The sequence below is a fragment of the Cetorhinus maximus genome, chromosome 9, assembly GCF_964194155.1.
Source record: "Cetorhinus maximus chromosome 9, sCetMax3.hap1.1, whole genome shotgun sequence".
Taxonomy (NCBI): Eukaryota; Metazoa; Chordata; class Chondrichthyes; order Lamniformes; family Cetorhinidae; genus Cetorhinus; species Cetorhinus maximus.
The window spans coordinates 60,217,736-60,241,195 of record NC_135887.1 but is presented as its reverse complement, the minus strand read 5'-3'; the positions used below and the strand labels follow the sequence as shown (position 1 = coordinate 60,241,195).

Sequence of the window (23,460 nt, the reverse complement as noted above, 5' to 3'; positions counted from 1 at the left end):
TATTGAATGGTGGAGCAGGCTCGAGGGGCCGAGTGGCTGCTCCTGCTCCTAATTCGTATGTACTGCCTCTCCCTATCCTTTCTGCCAAAATGCATCACGTCACGCTTCTCTTTATTAAATTCCATCTGCCACTTATCTGCCTATTCTGCCAGCTTGTCTGTCTGCTGCAGCAATTGACTGGTATTCTCCTCACCGTGTCTGCCTTACCTGTCTGAAACTTTGTATCATCAGTAAATTTGGGAAATTTTCTCTGTATTCCAATATCCAAGTTATTTATATATATATATAAAAAAACAGTGGTCCTAGTACTGATCTTAGGAGAACACCACTGTCTAGCATTCTCCAGTTTGATTAAGCCCACATCGTGCACAGGCCATCCAGTCTTGAGCCCGTGTTCTGTTCTTCTTCCAGCTGGGTGCTCAGAAGGTCAGCAGCCAGAGCTTCAGTGAGATCGAGCGGCAGGCGCAGGTGGCGGAGAAAGTGATGGAGCAGCAGGTGGCTGAGGCCAGGAAAGAGGCAGAGGAGTCAATGTGAGTATACCCGGGCCCCGAGGACAAACGGGTTTCTTAATATTTTAGGGAAGCCCCTAAATTGAGCATTTCTAGGGTGTGAGAACATGGAATAGGAAAGATCATGATAACCAACAAGAGTGAACTTGGAGTGAACTTTTCACTCTCCTATGCACTCCCAGCTTCAACACCTCATCCCCCCAGCCCAATTTCCAACACCTTTCCTAACTGAAATAAAAACAGAAAGCTGAAAACAGAAATTCCCAGCAGGCCTGGCAGGCCTGTGTAGAGAAACAGAATGGGATCTTCCACGGAGTGGCAAACGCTGTTGGATTGCCACTCCGACCGTACTTTTCTGTGCCCCAACGCAGCTCAGTATTTTTGGCTGGTTCTTCTGAGCCTGGCTTCTCCAGAAGTGTGGATGTACAGTCCATCGGAGAACTTCATTATCGCAGCGGAGTAACGTCAGGGGGAAGACTGGACCCACCCCCCCTTTACAGCACTAGCTGCCATAAGGTCAGTTCAAATGTCCATTGTTAATGTTAGTGAATGGGTGAGTGGATGAATGAGTAGGGTGTTTGGGTGGGTAGATAGGGAAGGTTGCAGGTGGTTTTGGGGGATAATCGAGTTAGGTTGGGAGAGTTGGTCAGGTTGGGGGCCAGTCAGGTAGGGTCAAAGGGTAGTTGGATGGTGGGTGTTAGTCTGGGTGGATCGGGAGTTAGCGTGGTTGGGAAGTCTAGTCAGGGAATTGTGGTGGGGGGTGGTGTTGGGGTTTAGTCCGGCAGTTGAGGGGGGAGTCAGCAATCAGTGTGAATGATTGAGGGGGTCAGTTCTGTAGTTAGCCAGGAGTTAGACTAGGATTTTTCTGTCTGACATTTCCTGGGTAGGTATGTCGGTACTGTCCAAAGTCCCAGACTCTAGCTCAGAGTTGGAGACATTCGTAGGGGGTCCCAGGGAGCAGGGGAATTGCCCATCGGAAGTTCAAATTTCCTAGTTAATTGCCTTGGGGGTCAGTAAGTCAGGACTTCTGCAAGGTCCAACGATCCAGAGACCGGGAGAGCTAGGTCAGAGTTAACATTCCAGGTCAGGACCTTTCATTAGAACTTTTCTAATTGGTTGTTTGTGTTGTTAGCCTCATTTCCAGTCACACTAACTGTCTTCCCCAGAGGGGTCAGTGCCCTTCACTGGGGACACAAGAGAGAGGTGCTAGGATCAGCTTGTGAAATGCTTCATATAATCATAAAACCAATCACCTTAAATTCATGTTCAACCTGTTTGCCACTGGAAACAGTTTCTCCTTTTTCACTCAATTAAATCCTTCATCATTTTGAACACCTCGAAGGAGAGCCACCCTAGCTTTCCCAGTCTCTAATTGAATCAAAAAAGGAGGCCATTTGGCCCATCATGCCTGTGCCAGCTCTCTGTAGGAGTGATTCACCTGGTCCCACTCCCCACCTTCTCCCGGTAGCCTTGCACATTTTTCTTTTTGGGATAATGATCCAATTCTGGTCTGAAAGCCAGGATTGACCCTGTCTCCACCACTCTCTCAGTAAGTGCGTTCCAGATCCTAACCACTCAATTCACTGTCTCCACCACACTCTCAGACAGTGCACTCCAGATCCTAACCACTCGATTGACCCTGTCTCCACCACACTCTCAGACAGTGCATTCCAGATCCTAACTACTCGATTGACCCTGTCTCCACCACACTCTCAGACAGTGCATTCCAGATCCTAACCACTCGATTGACCCTGTCTCCACCATACTCTCAGGCAGTGCGTTCCAGATGCTAACCACTCGATTGACCCTGTCTCCACCACACTCTCAGGCACTGCATTCCAGACTGTAGCCACTCGATTGACCCTGTCTCCACCACACTTGCAGGCAGTACATTCCAGATCCTAACCACGTGCTGTGCAAAAAAGGCTTTCCTTGGGTCTCCATTGCTGCTTTTGCCAATTACCTTAAATCTGTGCTATCTCGTTCTCGATCCTTCCACCAATGGGAACAGTTTCTCCCTATCTACTCTGTCCAGAGCCTTCATGATTTTGAATACCTCTATCAAATCTCCTCTCAACCTTTTCTTCTCCAAGTAAAACAGTCTCAGTTTCTCCAATCTTTCCATGTAACTAAAGTTCCTCAACTCCAGTACCATTCTAGTAAATCTCTTGAGCACCACTCCAAGGCCTTGACATCCTCCCTAGGGTGTGGTGCCCAGAATTGGACATAATACTCAGAGACATCTCCAGTTCGCTGCCTGTAAATGTCTATACATGTTACATTTCAGCTGAAGTCATGCAGTACTTTTTAATGTTTGCCTCACTGTGGGGAGATGTTGCTTGACTGACTGTCACTCCCCAACTTTGCATTATTTTGTCACTGCTGATCTCTCTCATTCTCAATTCTTACCCAGTGTCACCTCCATGCGCCTGGCCTACCAAGAGCTTCAGATCGATCGCAAAATGGAGGAGAAGAGGCTGCAGAAACTGGAGGGACAGAAACAACAGCAGGCGGAGCGACTTGGAATGGGCCTGGGTGGCAGAGGGTACGGGAGTGGGCCTGGGTGGCAGAGGGTACGGGAGTGGGCCTTTATCTGTGGGAGAGGGGAGGAGCGGGGGAGACTGGGCCTTTACCGAGGAGTGAGGGGGAGAACAGGCCTTTACCGCGGGGTGGGGGGGTGGTGTGGGTGGAATGGGCTTTTACCAGGGAGGGGGTGGGCATGGGGGGAAATGGGCCTTTACCAGGATGTGTGGGGGTGGGGGGGGAATGGGCCATCACCAGGGGGTTTCAGGTGGAAATGGGCCTTTACCGAGGAGTGTGAGGAGGAAATGGGCCTTCACTGGGGGGCGACGGGTGGAATGGGCCTTTACCAGGGATTGGGTGAGGGGGTGGGGGGGAACGGGCCTTTACCGGGGAGTGAGAGGGGGGGAAATGGGCTTTTACCGGGGAGTGAGGTGGGGGCGGGGGGGTGGGGGGCGATGGGTTTTTACCAGGGAATGTGAGGGGGGAAATGGGCCTTTACCAGGGTGTGTGAGGGGTTTCTGGTTGTGACATTGCCATGGAGAATGTACCAGGGAACAGGTATTCCCCAAGCTTTGAATTGATTGTCAGTGTAATTCTTAGCACACTTGGGATTGTTCAGCAAGTGCTGTTCAATTTGGAATCACATCTAATGTTAGACATTATGTTCTGAGTTTTGCAAGCATGGGCTGGTTGATCACGATCAGTATGCAGCCTGTTGTGAACAGCCGATGGAATGTGCTGTTTATATGATCTACCGGTCATTGGGTTGTAGAGCCTACATAGCTAGCATCACAAGATTTGACTCATTCCAAAGATCAGCCTGTCTTTCCTTCTTTTCCCAGCCCAGTATCCCACTCAGTCCTCACTGAGATGCAAACCATCGAACAGGAAAACCCGGTGTTAGCCAAATCATCCCGTTCAAAGTTCGACATGTTGGAGGAAGCCGCGTTTGCCTCTGGGCCACCAATGTACGTCCTGTTTATTCATGTCTTCATCAGTTGCAGAATACGCATAAAATTTCAGTACATACTGTCAGTGCAACACCCTGTGATCTATACTGTTCCCATATATACTGTGAGTGCAACACCTTGTGCTATATACTGTTCCCATATATACTGTTAGTGCAACATTCTGTGATCTATACTGTTCCCATATATGCTGTTAGTGCAACGCCCTGTGATCTATACTGTTCCCATATATGCTGTTAGTGCAACGCCCTGTGATATATACTGTTCCCATATACCGTTAGTGCAACATCCTGTGATCTATACAGTTCCCATATAAACTGTTAGTGCAACGTCCCGTGATCTATACTGTTCCCATATATACTGTCAGTGCAACGCCCTGTGGTCTATACTGTTCCCATATATACTCAGTGCAGCACCCTGTGATCTATACTGTTCCCATATATACTCAGTGCAGCACCTTGTGATCTGTACTGTTCCCATATATACCATCAATGCAACACCCTGTGATCCATACTGTTCCCATATATATTGTCAGTACAACAGTGTTCTATATACAATCAATGCAACAACTTGTGATCTGTAATGTTCCTATATATACTGTCAGTGCAACACCCTGTGATCTATATTGTTCCCATATATACTGTCAGTGCAACACCCTGTGATCCATACTGTTCCCATATATACTGTCTGTACACAATGTGATCTATAATGTTCCTATATATGTTGCCAGTACAACACTGCACAGTTTTCCCATTATATACTGTGAGGGGAAGGGATGGGACTGAGGGGAGAGTGTGTCAGAGAGAGGGTCAGTTGGGTGGTGGGTTTGTCAAGACTGGGTAAGGAAGGAGATTCCCCTTCAGCTGGGTTTTTATGATAATCATGGTTAATTTCTTCTGTGCTGGACCACATATTCTCAGATTTTCCAACTTGTCCTGGTGGGAATCTGGGTCCAGTATGCTGCCATGGGCCCTGTGTAAGAGGTAGAGTCAATGGACACTCCGAGCAGAGCACTGACTCTGTTGTGTGTTATCCACAGGTACAGAGATAACCCCTTTGCAGTGGGTGAGGGCTTTGGCTCACACTGGCAGATTGATAGTGGACACCGCTTGACACTAGAGAGGGAGCAGCCCAAAGAGGTGGACGTCAGCATCTCCAGCAGTCAGCCAGCAACTGAGCGGTCAGCTTTCTTACTCCTTTTCCCAGAATCCTGTAACCCTTGCCAATCCCTGAGTGTGCCTGCACGCATGGTTATTCCAGTGTCCTGTGTAGCCCTCCTCCCTCCCCCCACCTCCGTGTGTGTTTATTTTGAATGCTTCCCAATCTCAATTTCTCTGGTTGCCTTTTGGGTTACAGGCCAGCAAGTCGACGGAAACTAGACGGCTTTGTTCCTCCTGAATCGAAGAAAGCTCGGCAGAAATTTGCCAACGCCAAGGCCATTTCTTCAGACATGTTCTTTGGGAGAGAGGATTGGACGGAGGTTAGTGCTGGGTATGGCTGCTACAGCTCTCTAGGATAAGGTGGGAGGGGATGGGCCATCCATGAGGCATTAACATATGAAGGCTTCCTGAAACCCTCACATCCTGATTGGTTGTTGTAGTCTTTAATTTGTTGCCACGTGACCTCTGCTCTCTTTTCCACCCCCACCCCCACCATGTCTCAGTATGAGGCCAGGGCCCGGCTGGATCGTTTGTCTGGAAACTCCTCCATCAGCTCCTCTGATCTCTTTGGTGACGGCAGAGCAAACTCAGCAGGTGAGTGTCCATTTGGAACCAGCAGTAAGCCAGCTCACTACTAAAGCACATGTCTAGATGCCTGTTGGAGTTTGAAGGAAAGCAGAGGCTTAAAGCTTGGTCCCAGAGCTGGGTTATAAGGAAGGGAGGTCCAGAAATTGAGCCTGGAGACCACCAGTGATGTGACACAGGTAGTGAAGGAGCACAAGAGGCCAGAATGAGAGGATTGAAGGGGTGGGCAGGCAGGGTTTAGGGTTGGAAATGGCAATTTTAAAATAGAGGCATCACCAGACCAGGAGCCAGTGTAGGGCAATCAGCACAGTGGTGATTGAGAATGGGAATTGGTATGAGTTAGGACACAGGTAGCAGAATTTTGGAATTCAAGTTTATGGTGGGTAGAATGTGAGGGCGAAAGGGAGTATGTTGCAATAGAGGCATCTCGAGGTAACCAAGACCTGGTTGAGGGTTTCAGATCAGCTTGAGGCAGGGGCTGAGAGAGGGGATAAGGTGAGAGTAGGCGGTCTTAGTGACAGAACAAATATGTGGTCAGAAGCTCATCTGACACAAAGGTTGCGAGCAGCCTGATTCAGCTTCAGGCAGTGGCCAGGGTGGGGACGGCTAGGGATGGCAAGTGGCTTGTGGATGGGGATAGTGGTCAGTATAAAATTGATGCATTTGATCTTTGGAATGTATACTGAAGGAAATTGAGGCTTATCTGTGTGTTCAACAAGCCTTTGGTAACGCAGTAGAGTGCAAGAGCGGAGAGAGGACAGTGTCATTTGTGTAGATGTGAAGCTAATGTTGTGTCTTCAGAGGGTCACCAATGGAAGCAGGTGAAAGTGGAGAAGGCCAAGGCTAGAACAGGGCATGCTGGGCCTCAGCTAGCTAAATACTGAGACAATTAAATTCTTTAAAGAGGAGCTGGGTAGGTCTTTGACTAGGAATTGGACCAGGGGTTCCAGAGACAGTACAGTGCAAGGTAATGGAATAGTGTAGAGGACAGCGTGTCTCTCGAGCTGCAGAAGAGTGAGCTGATTCCCTGGGAAGGGCAGTGGACCAGGGCTGTTCAGGAGACAATTCCTGTCAGAGATTAGCAAGAGCTTATATATTATTTTCACTCTTGGTATATGGGAGGGAATTTAAAAGGTGAGTAGAGTCCATGGCAGAGCCTACAGTGGTTGTGGTAAGAGACATTTGAGTGAGTGGAGACTCTGCTCGAGAAAGAGATTACCGGCTGTGGAAAGATGCGTCAGGTGGAGTCTGTAATTGAAGAGGGAGTTGGGGTTGATGAGCTAGGGTTTGCAAAGCAGAGAGCAGGAGTGAGGCCCCACAGTTCAGGGCCAGTCTGGCTGTACTGTATGCTGGTTTTGATGGAAGGAGGATAATTGGCCTTACATATGAAGTCAGGGATGAGCGAGTTGCTGTATTTTTTAAAATGATGCCACGACAAGCTGACCATCCACCTCAACTGATAGAACCTGGAATGAATCTCTTTTATCTGGAAGACAGCATCTTGGAATCCCTCAGTACAGCACAATTGTGTCAGCTTAGACTGTGTGCTTATATCCTATTTGTTACCTGACAGAGCTAAGAGGCAGGATACATCACCTTTACATCAAATTGTCTGAGAGTGAGGTATGAAAAGAGAAGTTTGAGGAGTCTTTTCAGAGGGTTTATTTGGGTAAACCTAGAGATATTTCCACTTGTGGAGGAGGGAAAACATAAATGTAAGATGTGCTGAGCTGGGGTCTGAGCTGCTGACATTGCCGGGGGGAGTGGGAGAGTTACCACAACACTGTTCCAGGAGGCAATGATTAGATACAACCTCAGAGTTGGTAAATGGTCAGGGACGGGAGGGTTACTGCGAGCCAGGCAGGTATGGGGATCCAGCAGGTAGTGATGGAAGAGCCTCAGCTCTTGACTTTGACTAACAGCTACAAAAACTTTCTACCTGTGTGGCTGAGGAAAAGGACTGCAGGGTAGATGAGCAAACTGACACTGGCACAAAGTTACAGGATGCCATTCAAGTGGGGGGAGCAGAGAGGAATGTGGTAGTGATAGGGGACACTATAGTAAGGGGGATAGATGCTGTTCTTTGCAGCTGTGACTGGGAGTCCTGAAGGTGGTGTGGCCTGTCCAGTGTCAGGGTTAAGGATGACATCGCAGGGCTGGAGACACACTTGGAATAGGAGGGGAAGGATCCAGTTGTTGTGGTCCACGTAGGAATCAACAACATAGGTGGAAATAGGAATGATGTTCCACTGAGAGAGTTTGAGGAATTAGGATCCAAATTAAAATCCAGATCTTCAAAGGTATTCATTTCTGGATTGTTACCTGACCCATGTGCCTATTGGCATAGGGTCAAGCAGATTAGAGAATCAGATACATGGCCCAAAGTGTGGTGTGGAAGAAAAGGGGTTTCAATTCATGGGGCACTGGCATCAGTACTCCGAAAAGAAGAAACAGCACCATTGGAAAGGGCTCTACTTAAACTGGGCTGGGCCCAGTGTCCTGAGAAATCGCGTCCCTAGGGCTGTAGTCAGAGGGAGAGATTTCGGGTGAAGGGAGATTTAGAAACCCAAGAGAAGAGCCAAGGGAACAGGACAGCATAGTGATGTGGGTAAAGACAAGCAGAGTGAGACTGGAAGGGGCAGAGTTGCACAGTAATTGTGAATCAGTGAATAAGGTCCATTCAGGGAATAGTAATAAAAAAAAGAATTAAAGGCTCCTTATCTGAATGCGAGAATAATTCACAATAAGATGGATGAACTAGTGGCACAAATAAGATCAATTTTATATTTTTAAATTTGGTTTGGATCTAATCGCCATAGCAGAAATATTGTTATAAGGTGACGAAGGTTGGGAAATAGATAACCAGAGTACACAACGTTTTGGAAAGACGAACGGAATGGTAAAAGAGGAGGGCTATAAAGGATGACAGGAAATTAGTGGGAAAGGAACTTCAGCCAATTCGATTCACTCCACCTGATAATCAAGAAACGGCTGAAGGCACTGGATAGTTCAAAGGCTATGGGACCTGACAATATTCCAGCAATGGTACTGAAGACTTGTGCTCCAGAACTTGCCGCACCCCTAGCCAAGCTGTTCTAGTACAGCTACAACACTGGCATCTACCCGGCTATGTGGAAAATTGCCCAGGTATGTCCTGTACACAAAAAGCAGGACAAATCCAACCCGGCCAATTACCGCCCCATCAGTCTACTCTCGATCATCAGTAAAGTGATGGAAGGGGTCATCAACAGTGCTATCAAACGCCACTTGCTTAGCAATAACCTGCTCACTGATGCTCAGTTTAGGTTCCATCAGAGCCACTCAGCTCCTGACCTCATTACGGCCTTGGTTCAAACATGGACAAAAGAGCTGAACTCCCAAGGTGGGGTGAAAGTCACTGCCTTTGACAACAAGGCCACATTTGACCGTGTGGCATCAAGGAGCCCTAGTAAAACTGGAGTCAATGAGAAATGGGGAAAACTCTCCACTGGTTGGTTTCATACCTAGCACAAAGGAAGATGGTTGTAGTTGTTGGAGGTCAATCAATTCAGTCCCAGGACATCACTGCTGGAGTTCCTTAGGGTAGTGTCCGAGGCCCAACCATCTTCAGCTGCTTCGTCAATGACCTTCCCTCCATCATAAGATCAAAATTGGGAATGTTCACTGATGACATGTTCAGCACCATTCGTGACTCCTCATACTGAAGCAGTCCATGTCCAAATGGTGCAAGACCTGGATAATATCCAGGCTTGGGCTGACAAGTGGCAAGTAACATTCACGCCACACAAGTGCCAGGCAATGACCATCTCCAACAGGAGAGAATCTAACCATCGCCCCTTGGCATTCAATGGCATTACCATCACTGAATCCCCCACTATCAACATCCTGGGGGTAACCATTGACCAGAAACTGAACTAGACCAGCCACATAAATACTGTGGCTACAAGAGCAGGTCAGAGACTAGGAATCCTGGGACGAATAACTCACCTGACTCCCCAAAGCCTGTCCACCATCTACAAGGCACAAGTCAGGAGCGTGATGGAATAGTTTCCACTTGCCTGGATGAGTGCAACTCCCACAACACTCCAGCTCGATGCCATCCAGGACAAAGCAGCCCTGCTTGATTGGCACCACATCCACAAACATTCACTCCCTCCACCACCGACGCACAGTGGCAGCAGTGTGTACCATCTACAAGATGCACTGCAGGAATTCACCAAGGCTTCTGAGACAGCACCTTCCAAACCCACGACCACTACCATCTAGAAGGACAAGGGCAGCAGACACATGGGAACACCACCACCTGGAAGTTCCCCTCCAAGTCACTCACCATCCTGACTTGGAAATATATCGCTGTCCCTTCACTGTCGCTGGGTCTAAATCCTGGAATTCCCTTCCTAACAGCACTGTGGCTGTACCTACACCACATGCACTGCAGCGGTTCAAGAAGGCAGCTCACCATCACCTTCTCAAAGGCAGCTAGGGATGGGCAATAAATGCTGGCCCAGCCAGATAAGCCCATATCCCGTGAATGGAGAAAAAAAGCTGGCTGCGGTTGATTGGGTAAATGGACTAAAAGGTATGTTGGGAAACTGTGGGATACAGGCTTTGGGGAGTCAGGTGAGTTATTCGTCCCAGGATTCCTAAAGAAACAATTCAGAATGTTCAACAAAAATACATTCCACTGAAAAACCAACTTAGCGAAGGATCCATCTTCCCTGGGTTCAGGGAAATTTAAGGATATTATTTGATTAGAAGAGGCTTAGAATGTTGCAAAGAATAGGAGTAAGCCTGATGATTTGGAGTGTTTTAGGAACCAACAAATGACCAACAAAAAGTTGATACAAAGGGAAAAAGGTAAAATATGAGAATAAACTGGCCAGGAATATCTCAATTACAAAATCACAATTATTACCACGCAGGAGGCAGCTATTCAGCCCGTCGTTATCTGCACCAGCTCTCCAAATGAGCATTATGACTCAGTGCCATTCTCCTGCCTTTTCCCCGTATCCTTGCACATTGTTTCTATTTAAATAATCATCTAATGCCCTCTTGAATGCCTCAGTTGAACCTGCCTCCACTACATTTCCAGGCAGTGCATTCTAGACCCAAACCACTCGTGTGATAGTTTTTCCTCCCATCGCATTTGCTTATTTTGCAAATCACTTTAAATCTGTGCCCTCTCGTTATTGATCCATTTACGAGTGGGAACAGTTTCTCTCTATCTACTCTGTCCAGCCCCCTCATGATTTTGAGTATCTCTATCAAATCTCCTCTTAACCTTCTCCTCTCCAAGGAGAACAGTCCCAGCTTCTCCAATCTATCCTCACAACTGAAGTTTCTGATCCCTGGAACCATTTTTGTAAACTTCTTCTGCATTCTCTCCAATGCGTTTACATCCTTCCTTAGTGTGGCGCCCAGAACTGTACACAATACTCCAGCTGAAGTCTGACCAGTGTCTTACTTAAGTTCAGAATAACCTCCTTGCTCTTGTACTCTATGCCCCAATTAATAAAGCTCAGGATACTGTATGCTTTATTACTGCTCTGTCCACCTGTCCTGCCACCTTTAATGACTTCTGCGCATATACTCCCTGTTCCTGCAGGTCTGGCAGCATCTGTGGAGAAAGAAACAGAGTTAATGTTTCAAGCCCGTATGACTCTTCAGAGGTCTGAAGAAGAATTATACGGACTCAAAACGTTAACTCTGTTTCTTTCTCCACAGATGCTGCCAAAACTGAGTTTTTCCAGCATTTTTTTGTTTATCTTTCAGATTTCCAGCATCTGTAGTATTTTGCTTTCACCTCCCTGTTCCTGCACCCTTTGAGTTGTACCCCTTTTTTAAGTTGCCTCTCCATGTTCTTCCTACCAAAATGAATCACATCACATTTCTCTGCATTGAAGATCTGCCCACTCCACCAACTTGTCTGTCTTTTTGAAGTTCTACACTGTCCTCCTCACTGTTTACAATGCTTCCAAATTTTGTGTCGTCCACATACTTTGAAATTGTCCGCTGCACACCAAGATCTAGATCATTAATATATATCAGGAAAAGCAAGGGTCCCAATACCGACCCCTAGAGAACTCCGCTACAAACGTTCCTACAGCCCGAAAAATATCCACTAGCCATTACTCTCTACTTACCATTACTCAGCCAATTTTGTATCCACATTGCTACTGTCCCTTTTATTCCATGAGCTATAACTTTTCTCACAAGTCTGATGTGTGGCATTTTGGAAGTCCATGTACACCATGTCAACCGCATTACCCTCATCAACCCTCTCTGTTACCTCTTCAAAAAAACTCCAAGTTAGTTAAACACGATTTTCCCTTAAGAAATTCATGCTGGCTCTTATTAATCAGCCAACATTTTTCCATGTGGCTATTAATTCCCAAATAATTGTTTCTACCACCTTCCCCGCCACTGAATTTAAACTAGGACAAAAACAAAAATACCTGGAAAAACTCAGCAGGTCTGACAGCATCTGTAGAGGGGGATACAGTTGATGTTTCAAGTCCGTATGACCCTTCATCAGAACTAAGACATATAGAAATGAGATTAAATATAAGCTGGTAGAAGTGGGTGGGACAGGAGAGCTTGATAGGGGGTCAGTGATAGGTGGAGGCCAAGAAGAGACAGCCAAAGATGTCATAGACAAAAATACAAAGGGGTGTTGATTTAGGTGATATTATCTAAAGGATGTGCTAATGGGACATTAAGGGAAGCAAGCTAGTGGCAGATGGCCCTGGTGCGGGTGTGGTGGGGGGAAGGGATCGAAAAGGGCTAAAAGGTGGAGATGAAACAATAGATCGAAATAAATTTAAAAATAGGGGGGAAAGAAAAAAATATAGTGTAAAAAAATGATAAATTATTGGAAAAAGGGGGATCGGAAAGGGGGTGGGGATGGAGGAGTGAGTTCATGATCTGAAATTATTGAACTGAATATTAAGCCCGGAAGGCTGCAAAGTGCCTAGTCGGAAGATGAGGTGCTGTTCCTCCAGTTTGCATTGAGCTTCACTGAAACATTGCAGCAGGCCAAGGACGGACATGTGGGCATGAGAGCAGGGTGGTGTGTTGAAATGGCAAGCGACAGGGAGGTCTGGGTCATGCTTGCAGACAGACCGAAGATGTTCCGCAAAGTGGTCACCCAGTCTGCGTTTGGTCTCTCCAATGTAGAGGGAGCAGCAAATGCAGTAGACTAAATTGAGGGAAGTGCAAGTGAAGTGCTGCTTCACTTGAAAGGAGTGTTTGGGCCCTTGGACGGTGAGGAGGGGGGAAGTAAAGGGGCAGGTGTTGCACCTTCTGTGGTTGCATGGGAAGGTGCTGTGGGAGGGGTTTGAGGTGTAAGGGGTGATGGAGGAGTGGACCAGGGTGTCCCGAAGGGAACGATCTCTGCGGAAAGGCACCGGGGGGGTGGGAGGGTGAAGGGAAGATGTGTTTGGTAGTGGCATCATGCTGGAGTTGGCGGAAATGGCGGAGGATGATCCTTTGAATGTGGAGGCTGGTGGAGTGATAAGTGAGGACAAGGGGGCCCCTATCATGGTTCTGGGAGGGAGAGGAAGGTGTGAGGGCAGATGCGCGGGAGATGGGCCGGACACGGTTGAGGGAGAATGGGATGGAGCCCTTACAGGAAGCGGGGTGTGAGGAGCTGTAGTTGAGGTAGCTGTGGGAGTCGGTAGGCTTGTAATGAATATTGGTGGACAGTCTATCACCAGAAATTGAGACTGAGAGGTCAAGGAAGGGAAGTGTCAGTGATGGACCACGTGAAAATGATGGAGGGGTGGAAATTGGAAGCAAAATTAATAAATTTTTCCAGGTCCAGACGAGAACATGAAGCAGCACTGAAGCAGTCATCGATGTACCGGAGAAAGAGTTGTGGGAGGGGGCCTGAGTAGGACTGGAACAAGGAATGTTCCACATACCCCATAAAGAGACAGGCGTAACTGGAGTCCATACGGGTTAAACTTACTGGTCTGTAATTGCTGGGTTTATCCTTGCAACCCTTTTTGAACAAGGGCAAAATATTCACATTTCTCCAGTCCTCTGGCACCTCCCCTGAATCTAGGGAAGACTGAAAGATTATAGCCAGTGCCCCTGCAATTTTCGCTCTCACTTGCTTCAATATCCTTGGATGCATCTCAACTGGTCCCTGTGCCTTATCAACTTTAAGTACCGACAGTTTGTCCAATACCACCTCGTTATCAATTTTGAACCCTTCTAGTGACAGAGTTTCCTCCTCTGTCATCATGGCCTGGGCAGCATTTACCACCTTGGTAAAAACAGATGCAAAGTATTCAGTTAATACCTCAGCCATGCCCCCTACCTCCATGTGTAAATCCCCTTTTTGGTCCCTAATCCTCCTTTTACCACCCACTTACTATTTATATGCCTATAGAAGACTCTGTGATTCCCCTTTATATTGGCTGCCAGTCTTTTCTCATAATCCCTCTTCACTTCACTTATTTGCTGCTTCACCACTTTTCTGAACCTTCTGTATTCAGTTTGGTTCTCAATTGTATTTTCTACCTGACACCTGTCATAAGTGCACTTTTTCTTCTTTATCTAATTTCTATCTCCTTTTTCACCCAGGGATCTTTGGATTTGTTTGCCCTCCCTTTCCCTTTTGAGGGAATATACCTTGACTGTGTCCGAATCATTTCTTTGAAGGTAGCCCATTGTTCAGCTGCAGTTTTTCCTGCCAACCTTTGGTTCCAGTCTATCCGGCCCAGCTCTGTTCTTGCCCCATTGAAGTCGGCTCTCCCCCAGTTAATTATTCTTACTCTGGATTACTCATTGTCCTTTGCTACTGTCATCCTAAACCTTATGATACAATGATCACTGTCTCCTAAATGTTCCCCCGCTGATACTTGATCTACTTGGCCCACCTCGTTTCCAAGAACCAGAGCTAGCAGTGTCTCCTTTCTTGTTGGACTGGACACATACTGCTGTAGGAAATTCTCCTGAACACAATCTAGGAACACTTGTCCCTCGCTGCCCCATATGCTACCACTATCCCAGTCTATATATGGGCAATTAAAGTCCCCTATTATAATTACACTATAATGCTTGCATCTTTCTGTAATTTCCCTCAGATTTGTTCCTCTACATGCTTCCCGCTATTTGCCGGTCTATAGACTACACCGAGCAATGTAATTGCATCCTTTTTGTTCCTTGGCTCTAGCGCAAATTGATTCTGTTCTTGAACCCTCTGGAACATCTTCTTTCTCCAGCATTGCAATGCTCTCTTTAACCAATACCACCACCCCTCCTCCTTTTCTTCCTGCCCTATCTTTCCTGAACACCTTGTACCTGGGAATATTTAACACCCAGTTCTGCCCTTCCTTGAGCCAGGTCTCTGTTATCGCCACAGCATCATAGTTCCGCAAGGCAATCTGCACCTGTAACTCCCCAATCTTTCTTACTATACTCCGTGCATTCACATACAAGCAAAGTAACCCTGATTTAGACTTCATTACTTGCTCCCTTACTCCAACTCTGCCTGTTGACTTACTATGCTCTATCCTAGTGCTATCTGTCTTTCCCCATATTTTGTGCACCCTGGTATTCCTCTCTAATATTCTATTCTGAACCTGTTTAATAAGGACCACACTCACTGGTAGTTCAAAGCCTGACATTCAATAGATGGGGTTTGTCACAAGGAACTTCTAAGTGACTCCCTGTGTTTCCCATTTCTTGACCCAAAGGATGCCTGCTGTAGACCTTGGTTAGGAAGGGTGCAAGGGTGCTCCATATGGGGCTGAGATGGAAGGCGGGCAGTAGGTGGGTTAAACAGATAATCACTGAGGTGCAGCATGGATGACTTCATTCAGCTTGTGGGTTTTCGTCAGTCAACGGATGTGTGGGGGAGCGATGTTTGCAAGGGTAGGAAGCCAGGAGGAGTGCTGAGCATAGTTCCAGTTATGATGAGCATTGTTGCATTCAATTGAGTGTCAACATGATGTATGTGTGATGATCTGTGCCAGACAGGAGCACAGTAAGTGTTGGGTGGCAAGACATCCAGTGAGGTTTCACTTCACGGCTGATAGTCCCTCAACATAGAGCATGCCCAAATGCCATTAAGCCAGACGCTGCTCAATGTTGGGACTGGCGGTAATGGCAGGGCTGGGATTCTGCAAGGGGATCTTTCAGAAGTCCTTTAATTTTCTCTTGGAATTCAGTCTGCTGGTAGGATCATTAGCTTCCCCAAGATGTCTAGGTGAACACTGATCCATTGTTCCCATAGTATATAAAGTATATAAAAAGGAGAGTAGCTAAAGTAAACATTGGTCCCCAAGAGACAGGGACAGGAGAAATTATCATTGGGACTGAGGAACTGGCAGGGACATTTGTTATGATCCCCGTAGAGACTGATGACTTTGTAAAAGAAAGGAATCCCACCATGCCAATGGAAATAACTGAAGAACAAGAGTTCACTTTTTAAAACTTTTGCCGTAACAAGCAAGCTAAAATCAACATAGGTCCAACATTAATTAACAGGTTTTGTATTAGCTAATTAATGCACCCAAAATATGCGTTATAAAACACTTTTACTCTAAGCCACACTTCTGGCAGATATGTAGCAATTAAGCATTTATGTAGCATCTCAAGGTCACTCCTAGCGCTCCAGCAGCGGCTTACCTATCATGACAGGTTGAAATTTCAATGCCCTTCGACAGTTGTTCCACTCCGCCTGAATTTTACAATTATGATTATCACCAGCAAGCACCTCACAATGAATCCCCCTCTCCCTCAGGTCATAACTCTCCTGACAACCCAGAATTCCAGAGATTCCTGCATCCAACCCCTTTAAACAGTTTTGTCGCTCTGGTAAAACTGTTTTGCCCACTTCTGCACCCAATCATTTTCTACAGAACAGAGAAGACCTGTTCCTGGGAGAACTCCAATTCTCTTCTGTTGTGCCTCAGCTGCGGCCTTTTGTTTTGTGAGTTTTTGTTGGAGCTGCTAGAAACTACAACACAACACCTCAGTGGGGAAGCTAATGATCCTCCTTTCTCAACTCCCGTCCCCGTGGCAACCCAAAGTCACATGGGCACTTCTCCGAACTGATGTGTTTACCAGGAATTCACCCCCCCACCTTCACTTTCAGAACTATCTGTTTTACTAAGTTAAACGAACATTTCAAAACATAATCATCTTGTAAAGTTGTGTTCATGACACATTGAACAAATATCTTGTGTCTATATTAACAGTAGACGACACAAGTTACATTCCAGAAATAAAGGGTAACCTAGGGTCTAATTAGTAAGAAAATTAAGGCAATTACTATCAGCAGAGGTAAAGTATTAGAGAAATGTAAGGTCTAAAATCTGACAAATCCCCGGGACTTGATGACCTACACCTTCAGGTTCTAAAAGAGATAGTTGCAAAGAGAGTAGATGTGCTGGCTAGGATTTTCCAGTATTCCCTAGAATATAGAACAATTGAAGCAGATTGGAAGTTAGCAAATGTAACACCACTATTCAAGAAAGGAGGGAGAGAGAAAACGGTTGGCCTGACATCATTCAACGGAATCATAGAAAGATCAAAGTCAACATAGTTTATTGAACAAAATTATGTTAGACAAATTTATTGGAGTTTTTGAGGATATAACTAGCAAGGTAGGTAAAGGAGAGCCAGTAGTTGTAGCACACTTGGATTTCCAAAAGGCATTTGATAAGGTGCAACGTAAAAGATTAACAGATAAGATCATGGAGTTAGGGATGCCATATTAACACAGCTGGAGGATTGGTTAACAGACAGAAAGCAGAGATTAGGGATAAATAGAGCATTTTCAAGTTGGCAAGCAGTGAATAGTGGGGTGCTGCAAGGATCAGTGCTGGGGTCTCAGCTACTTACAATCTATATTATTGACTTTGACAAAGAGACTGAGAGCAATGTATCTAAGTTTGCTGATGACATAAAGCTAGGTGGGAAGGTAAGCTGTGGGAAAGACACTGAGCTGCAAAGAGATATAGAAAAGTTATGAGTGGGGAACAAGGTGACAGATGGAGTGTAATGTGAGGAAGTGTGAAGTTATTCACTTTGGTAATAAGAATAGAAAAGCAGAATATTTTTAAAATATTGATGTTAAGAGAGACTTGGGTATACTCATACAAGGGACACAAAGTTACCAAGCAGGTGTAACAAGCAAGTAGGAAGGCAAATGGCACCTTGGCCTTTATTGCAAGGGGTTTGGCATACAGGAATAAGGAAGTCTTGCTGCACTTGTACAGGGCTTTGCTGAGACCACACCTGGAATACTGTGTACAGTTTTGTCTCCATATAGAGGGAGACAGTGGTGTAGTGGTAATGTCACTGGACTAGTAATCCAGAGGCCGAGGCTAATGCCTTGGGGACATGGGTTCAAATTCCACCATGACAGCTGATGGAATTCAATAAATTCAGAAAGCTGGTCTCAGTCATGGGGACCATGAAACTATCATTGATTATTGTAAAAACCCATCTGGTTCACTAATGTCTTTTAGAGAAGAGCAGCGAAGATGGTACAGCGAAGGTTCACTAGGTTGGTCCCTGGGATTGGGTGGGGGTTATCCTATGATGAGAGGCTGAGTAAATTGAGCCTATATTCTCCAGAGTTCAGAAAAATGAGAGGCGTTCTCTTTGATTATGCAGGGTTGAGAGATTGTTTCCCCTGTCTGAGTGATCTAAAACACAGGGGCACAGTCTCAGGATAAGGGGACGATCATTTAGGACTGAGATGAGGAGAATTTACTTCACTCAAATGGTTGTGAATCTTTGGAATTCTCTGCACCTGAGGGTTGTGGATGCTCCATCAGCTCATTACCACAGAATGGTTACAGCAGAGAAGAAGGCCATTTAGCCCATTATATTTGTGTTGGCTTTGTAAAGCACCATGCTCTAATAGGGGTTATTTCTCTTCCAGATAGTGTCACCATGAGTAACGTGCTTCCATCTGGTCCTGATATGACTCAATTCAAACAAGGGGTGAAGACAATGGCAGGAAAGCTGTCAGTGCTCGCCAACGGAGTGATGACCAGTATTCAGGTGAGGGACAGGCTCCTGGCATTTTGGGCAGGGGAGGGTGAGTGGGATCTGGAAGGGGAGGAGGGCTGAGAGCAGTGTAATAAGACTTGAGAGTTGGAATGTACCCCCCCACCCCCCGTGCTCTGCCCCGTTCTCCTCCCCACCCCAACCCCGCGCTCTGCCCCGTCCTCCCCCTCCCCACGTTCTGCCCCGTCCTCCTCCTCCTCTCCGCGCTCTCTGATATCAAGCCTCCAGCTCTTGGCATCTCTCACCATTATGATTTTCACCCTTGACAGGATCACTATGGCTCGTACTGAGACTGGAGCTGATGTGAAGAATGACTCTGATCTGCACACATTCATCGCCTGGATTTTTCCAGAGATCAGTATTAGGTTTTGAGTGGGTCTTGAAGCAATGTTTGAATTTATTAGTGAAGTTTAAGTGGGGATGTTGGTCTCTCAGTTTGTTTCCTCAACCTAGTGATTATGACTTAGCAGGACTGAATCTAACCCTGTGTCCATGCACCCCGAGAATTAAACAGCATAACAAGGCCATTCAGCTCATCCTGCCTCTGGCAGCTCTTTGCTCGAGCTATCCAATTCAGCCCCACTCTCCTGCCCTTTCCCCAGAGCCCTGAAAATTTCTCCTTATCTCATATTTATCCATTTCCCTTCTGAAACAGTGATTCCAGATCCACAACTGTGTGTAAAAGGAAAATACTTTCTCCAATCACCTTAAATCTGTATCCTCCAGTTACTGACTCTTATCTCACGAGAAACAGTTTCTGCCTGTTTCCTCTATCAAATGCCCTCATATGTAAACATCATCATTTTGAACACCTCTATCAAATCTCTCCTTAACCTTCTCTTCTCTAAGGAGAACATTCCCAGCTTCTGCAGTCTTTTCACATTAACTGAAGTCCCTCATCCCTGGTCCCATTCTAGTAAATCTCCTCTGCACCCTCTCCAAGGCCTTGACCTCCTTCCTAAATTGTCATGCGCAGAATTGCCCACAACACTGCAGCTGAGGCCTAACCAGTGTTTTGAAAGATCTAATATAACTTTCTTTGTTTTCTTCTCTTTTAATAAAGCCAAGGATCCTGTATGTTTTTTTTTAAACAAACTTCTCAACCTGTCATGATACCTTCAATGCTTTCTGTACATACAGTCTCAGGCCTCTGTGTTGCTGCAATTCTTTGAGAACTTCAGCATTTAGTTCGTATTGCTATGTCCCAGTCTTATTAACTCCCATTGGGAATGAGGGGAAAGCCAGAGGGCTGTTGGCATATGGAACCAGGGTTTGAACTAGAGCAAGTGCCAACACTGTTCACCCAAATTTCTGCCAAACTATTTTTCGGTCTTGTTATTCAGGAGTTTGAGAATTGAAAAAGCCAGATGGTGACAGGAACTCTGCCCCACACAGGAGCAGCTGGCTTGTGCACTGTGATGGTATGTTTATTCAAAATGTGATCACTGAGGTAAGGGAGCATTCTCCACAGAGTGTGTGATTGCTGTTTGTTGACTGGTGTGTCTGACTGTTACATGCTTGCCTGTCAGGCTGCATGAATTAATGCAGTTGTTTACTCGGTTTTATTTATTTTGATTATTGGACACGCGATTTGAAAGTTAAAATGTTGGATAATGTGCAGCTTGCTCTGATCAATTACTGTATTGCGCCAAACCCCTCTGCCAGGCTCTGCCCCAGCCCTGCAGGGCTGAGCTGACTGCAGCTGGGGACCTTCAGTATTATGGATTGTTGTTTTTTTTGTTTTCCCTGCTTACGCTGGGCTCTTTCCCCATCGACTTTAACTCACAGCACTTCCTAAACTAACCCCAGCCACTGCCCAGGTCCCTGCTGGCCAGAGAGCATCAATCCCAAACCCTGGAGTTTTCAGTTCCGGCGTAAACAGGCAACTGCTGACTTTGCCCAGATCGACAGATGGACACTGTGAGAGTCAGACCTCCACCTGTCTGCCTCTTTCACCATAGGTGGGGGGATGTTCAGTGAGTGACACAGTCTCTCTGGATCTCTCACTCTGCTCTGAGCTAATAACTAACAAGAGATTATTTCACTGCAATATTCCCAACCCATTAACCAGAACCTGACAAAAACCTGCATTATTGAAAATCATTTTCTCAAATTTTGTGAAGCTGACAATGAATAAATGACGATCTGGGAGTGTGGCTGCAGCTCACTCTCGGTATCAAAACTCCCACTGTGTTCATCTTTATTCATTTCCTCCTGGTCAGGGACTGGGAAAGGTCAGAGGGGGAGGGGAGCGGTGCAAGGTCGGAGAAGGGAGGGGAGCGGTGCAAGGACGGAGGAGGGAGGGGAGCGGTGCGAGGTCAGAAGAGGGAGGGGAGCGGGGCGAGGTCAGAGGAGGGAGGGGAGCGGAGCGAGGTCAGAGGAGGAGTGGAGGGGAGCGAGGTCAGAAGGGGAGTGGAGGGGATTGCTGTCGGAGGGGATTGCTGTCGGAGGGGATTGCTGTCGGAGGGGATTGCTGTCGGAGGGGATTGCTGTCGGAGGGGATTGCTGTCGGAGGGGATTGCTGTCGGAGGGGATTGCTGTCGGAGGGGATTGCTGTCGGAGGGGATTGCTGTCGGAGGGGATTGCTGTCGGAGGGGATTGCTGTCGGAGGGGATTGCTGTCGGAGGGGATTGCTGTCGGAGGGGATTGCTGTCGGAGGGGATTGCTGTCGGAGGGGATTGCTGTCGGAGGGGATTGCTGTCGGAGGGGATTGCTGTCGGAGGGGATTGCTGTCGGAGGGGATTGCTGTCGGAGGGGATTGCTGTCGGAGGGGATTGCTGTCGGAGGGGATTGCTGTCGGAGGGGATTGCTGTCGGAGGGGATTGCTGTCGGAGGGGATTGCTGTCGGAGGGGATTGCTGTCGGAGGGGATTGCTGTCGGAGGGGATTGCTGTCGGAGGGGATTGCTGTCGGAGGGGATTGCTGTCGGAGGGGATTGCTGTCGGAGGGGATTGCTGTCGGAGGGGATTGCTGTCGGAGGGGATTGCTGTCGGAGGGGATTGCTGTCGGAGGGGATTGCTGTCGGAGGGGATTGCTGTCGGAGGGGATTGCTGTCGGAGGGGATTGCTGTCGGAGGGGATTGCTGTCGGAGGGGATTGCTGTCGGAGGGGATTGCTGTCGGAGGGGATTGCTGTCGGAGGGGATTGCTGTCGGAGGGGATTGCTGTCGGAGGGGATTGCTGTCGGAGGGGATTGCTGTCGGAGGGGATTGCTGTCGGAGGGGATTGCTGTCGGAGGGGATTGCTGTCGGAGGGGATTGCTGTCGGAGGGGATTGCTGTCGGAGGGGATTGCTGTCGGAGGGGATTGCTGTCGGAGGGGATTGCTGTCGGAGGGGATTGCTGTCGGAGGGGATTGCTGTCGGAGGGGATTGCTGTCGGAGGGGATTGCTGTCGGAGGGGATTGCTGTCGGAGGGGATTGCTGTCGGAGGGGATTGCTGTCGGAGGGGATTGCTGTCGGAGGGGATTGCTGTCGGAGGGGATTGCTGTCGGAGGGGATTGCTGTCGGAGGGGATTGCTGTCGGAGGGGATTGCTGTCGGAGGGGATTGCTGTCGGAGGGGATTGCTGTCGGAGGGGATTGCTGTCGGAGGGGATTGCTGTCGGAGGGGATTGCTGTCGGAGGGGATTGCTGTCGGAGGGGATTGCTGTCGGAGGGGATTGCTGTCGGAGGGGATTGCTGTCGGAGGGGATTGCTGTCGGAGGGGATTGCTGTCGGAGGGGATTGCTGTCGGAGGGGATTGCTGTCGGAGGGGATTGCTGTCGGAGGGGATTGCTGTCGGAGGGGATTGCTGTCGGAGGGGATTGCTGTCGGAGGGGATTGCTGTCGGAGGGGATTGCTGTCGGAGGGGATTGCTGTCGGAGGGGATTGCTGTCGGAGGGGATTGCTGTCGGAGGGGATTGCTGTCGGAGGGGATTGCTGTCGGAGGGGATTGCTGTCGGAGGGGATTGCTGTCGGAGGGGATTGCTGTCGGAGGGGATTGCTGTCGGAGGGGATTGCTGTCGGAGGGGATTGCTGTCGGAGGGGATTGCTGTCGGAGGGGATTGCTGTCGGAGGGGATTGCTGTCGGAGGGGATTGCTGTCGGAGGGGATTGCTGTCGGAGGGGATTGCTGTCGGAGGGGATTGCTGTCGGAGGGGATTGCTGTCGGAGGGGATTGCTGTCGGAGGGGATTGCTGTCGGAGGGGATTGCTGTCGGAGGGGATTGCTGTCGGAGGGGATTGCTGTCGGAGGGGATTGCTGTCGGAGGGGATTGCTGTCGGAGGGGATTGCTGTCGGAGGGGATTGCTGTCGGAGGGGATTGCTGTCGGAGGGGATTGCTGTCGGAGGGGATTGCTGTCGGAGGGGATTGCTGTCGGAGGGGATTGCTGTCGGAGGGGATTGCTGTCGGAGGGGATTGCTGTCGGAGGGGATTGCTGTCGGAGGGGATTGCTGTCGGAGGGGATTGCTGTCGGAGGGGATTGCTGTCGGAGGGGATTGCTGTCGGAGGGGATTGCTGTCGGAGGGGATTGCTGTCGGAGGGGATTGCTGTCGGAGGGGATTGCTGTCGGAGGGGATTGCTGTCGGAGGGGATTGCTGTCGGAGGGGAGTAGAGCACTGTTGGTGGGGAGGGGAGAGGAGGGCCACTCAGTCAGAGGGGGCGGGAGCGAGGCCAGGTGGGAGGGGGACGTGGGGGCGGAAGTGAGGCCA

General features: G+C 48.0%; 1 protein-coding gene across 1 annotated transcript in view; it reads left to right on the top strand.

Annotated features, from left to right (window-relative positions):
• Window positions 1–20,962, top strand: part of LOC144685052 (ADP-ribosylation factor GTPase-activating protein 2-like) — a 54,333-nt gene extending 33,371 nt beyond the window's left edge. Inside the window, exons 8-15 of the mRNA XM_078549586.1 lie at window positions 412–530; window positions 2,923–3,054; window positions 3,875–4,000; window positions 5,040–5,180; window positions 5,357–5,480; window positions 5,664–5,754; window positions 18,650–18,771; window positions 19,047–20,962. Coding sequence (XP_078405712.1) covers window positions 412–530; window positions 2,923–3,054; window positions 3,875–4,000; window positions 5,040–5,180; window positions 5,357–5,480; window positions 5,664–5,754; window positions 18,650–18,771; window positions 19,047–19,067 — 876 coding nt within the window. The 3' untranslated portion in view covers window positions 19,068–20,962. The remainder of the gene's footprint in view (window positions 1–411; window positions 531–2,922; window positions 3,055–3,874; window positions 4,001–5,039; window positions 5,181–5,356; window positions 5,481–5,663; window positions 5,755–18,649; window positions 18,772–19,046) is intronic.
• Window positions 20,963–23,460: the final 2,498 nt, after the last annotated feature.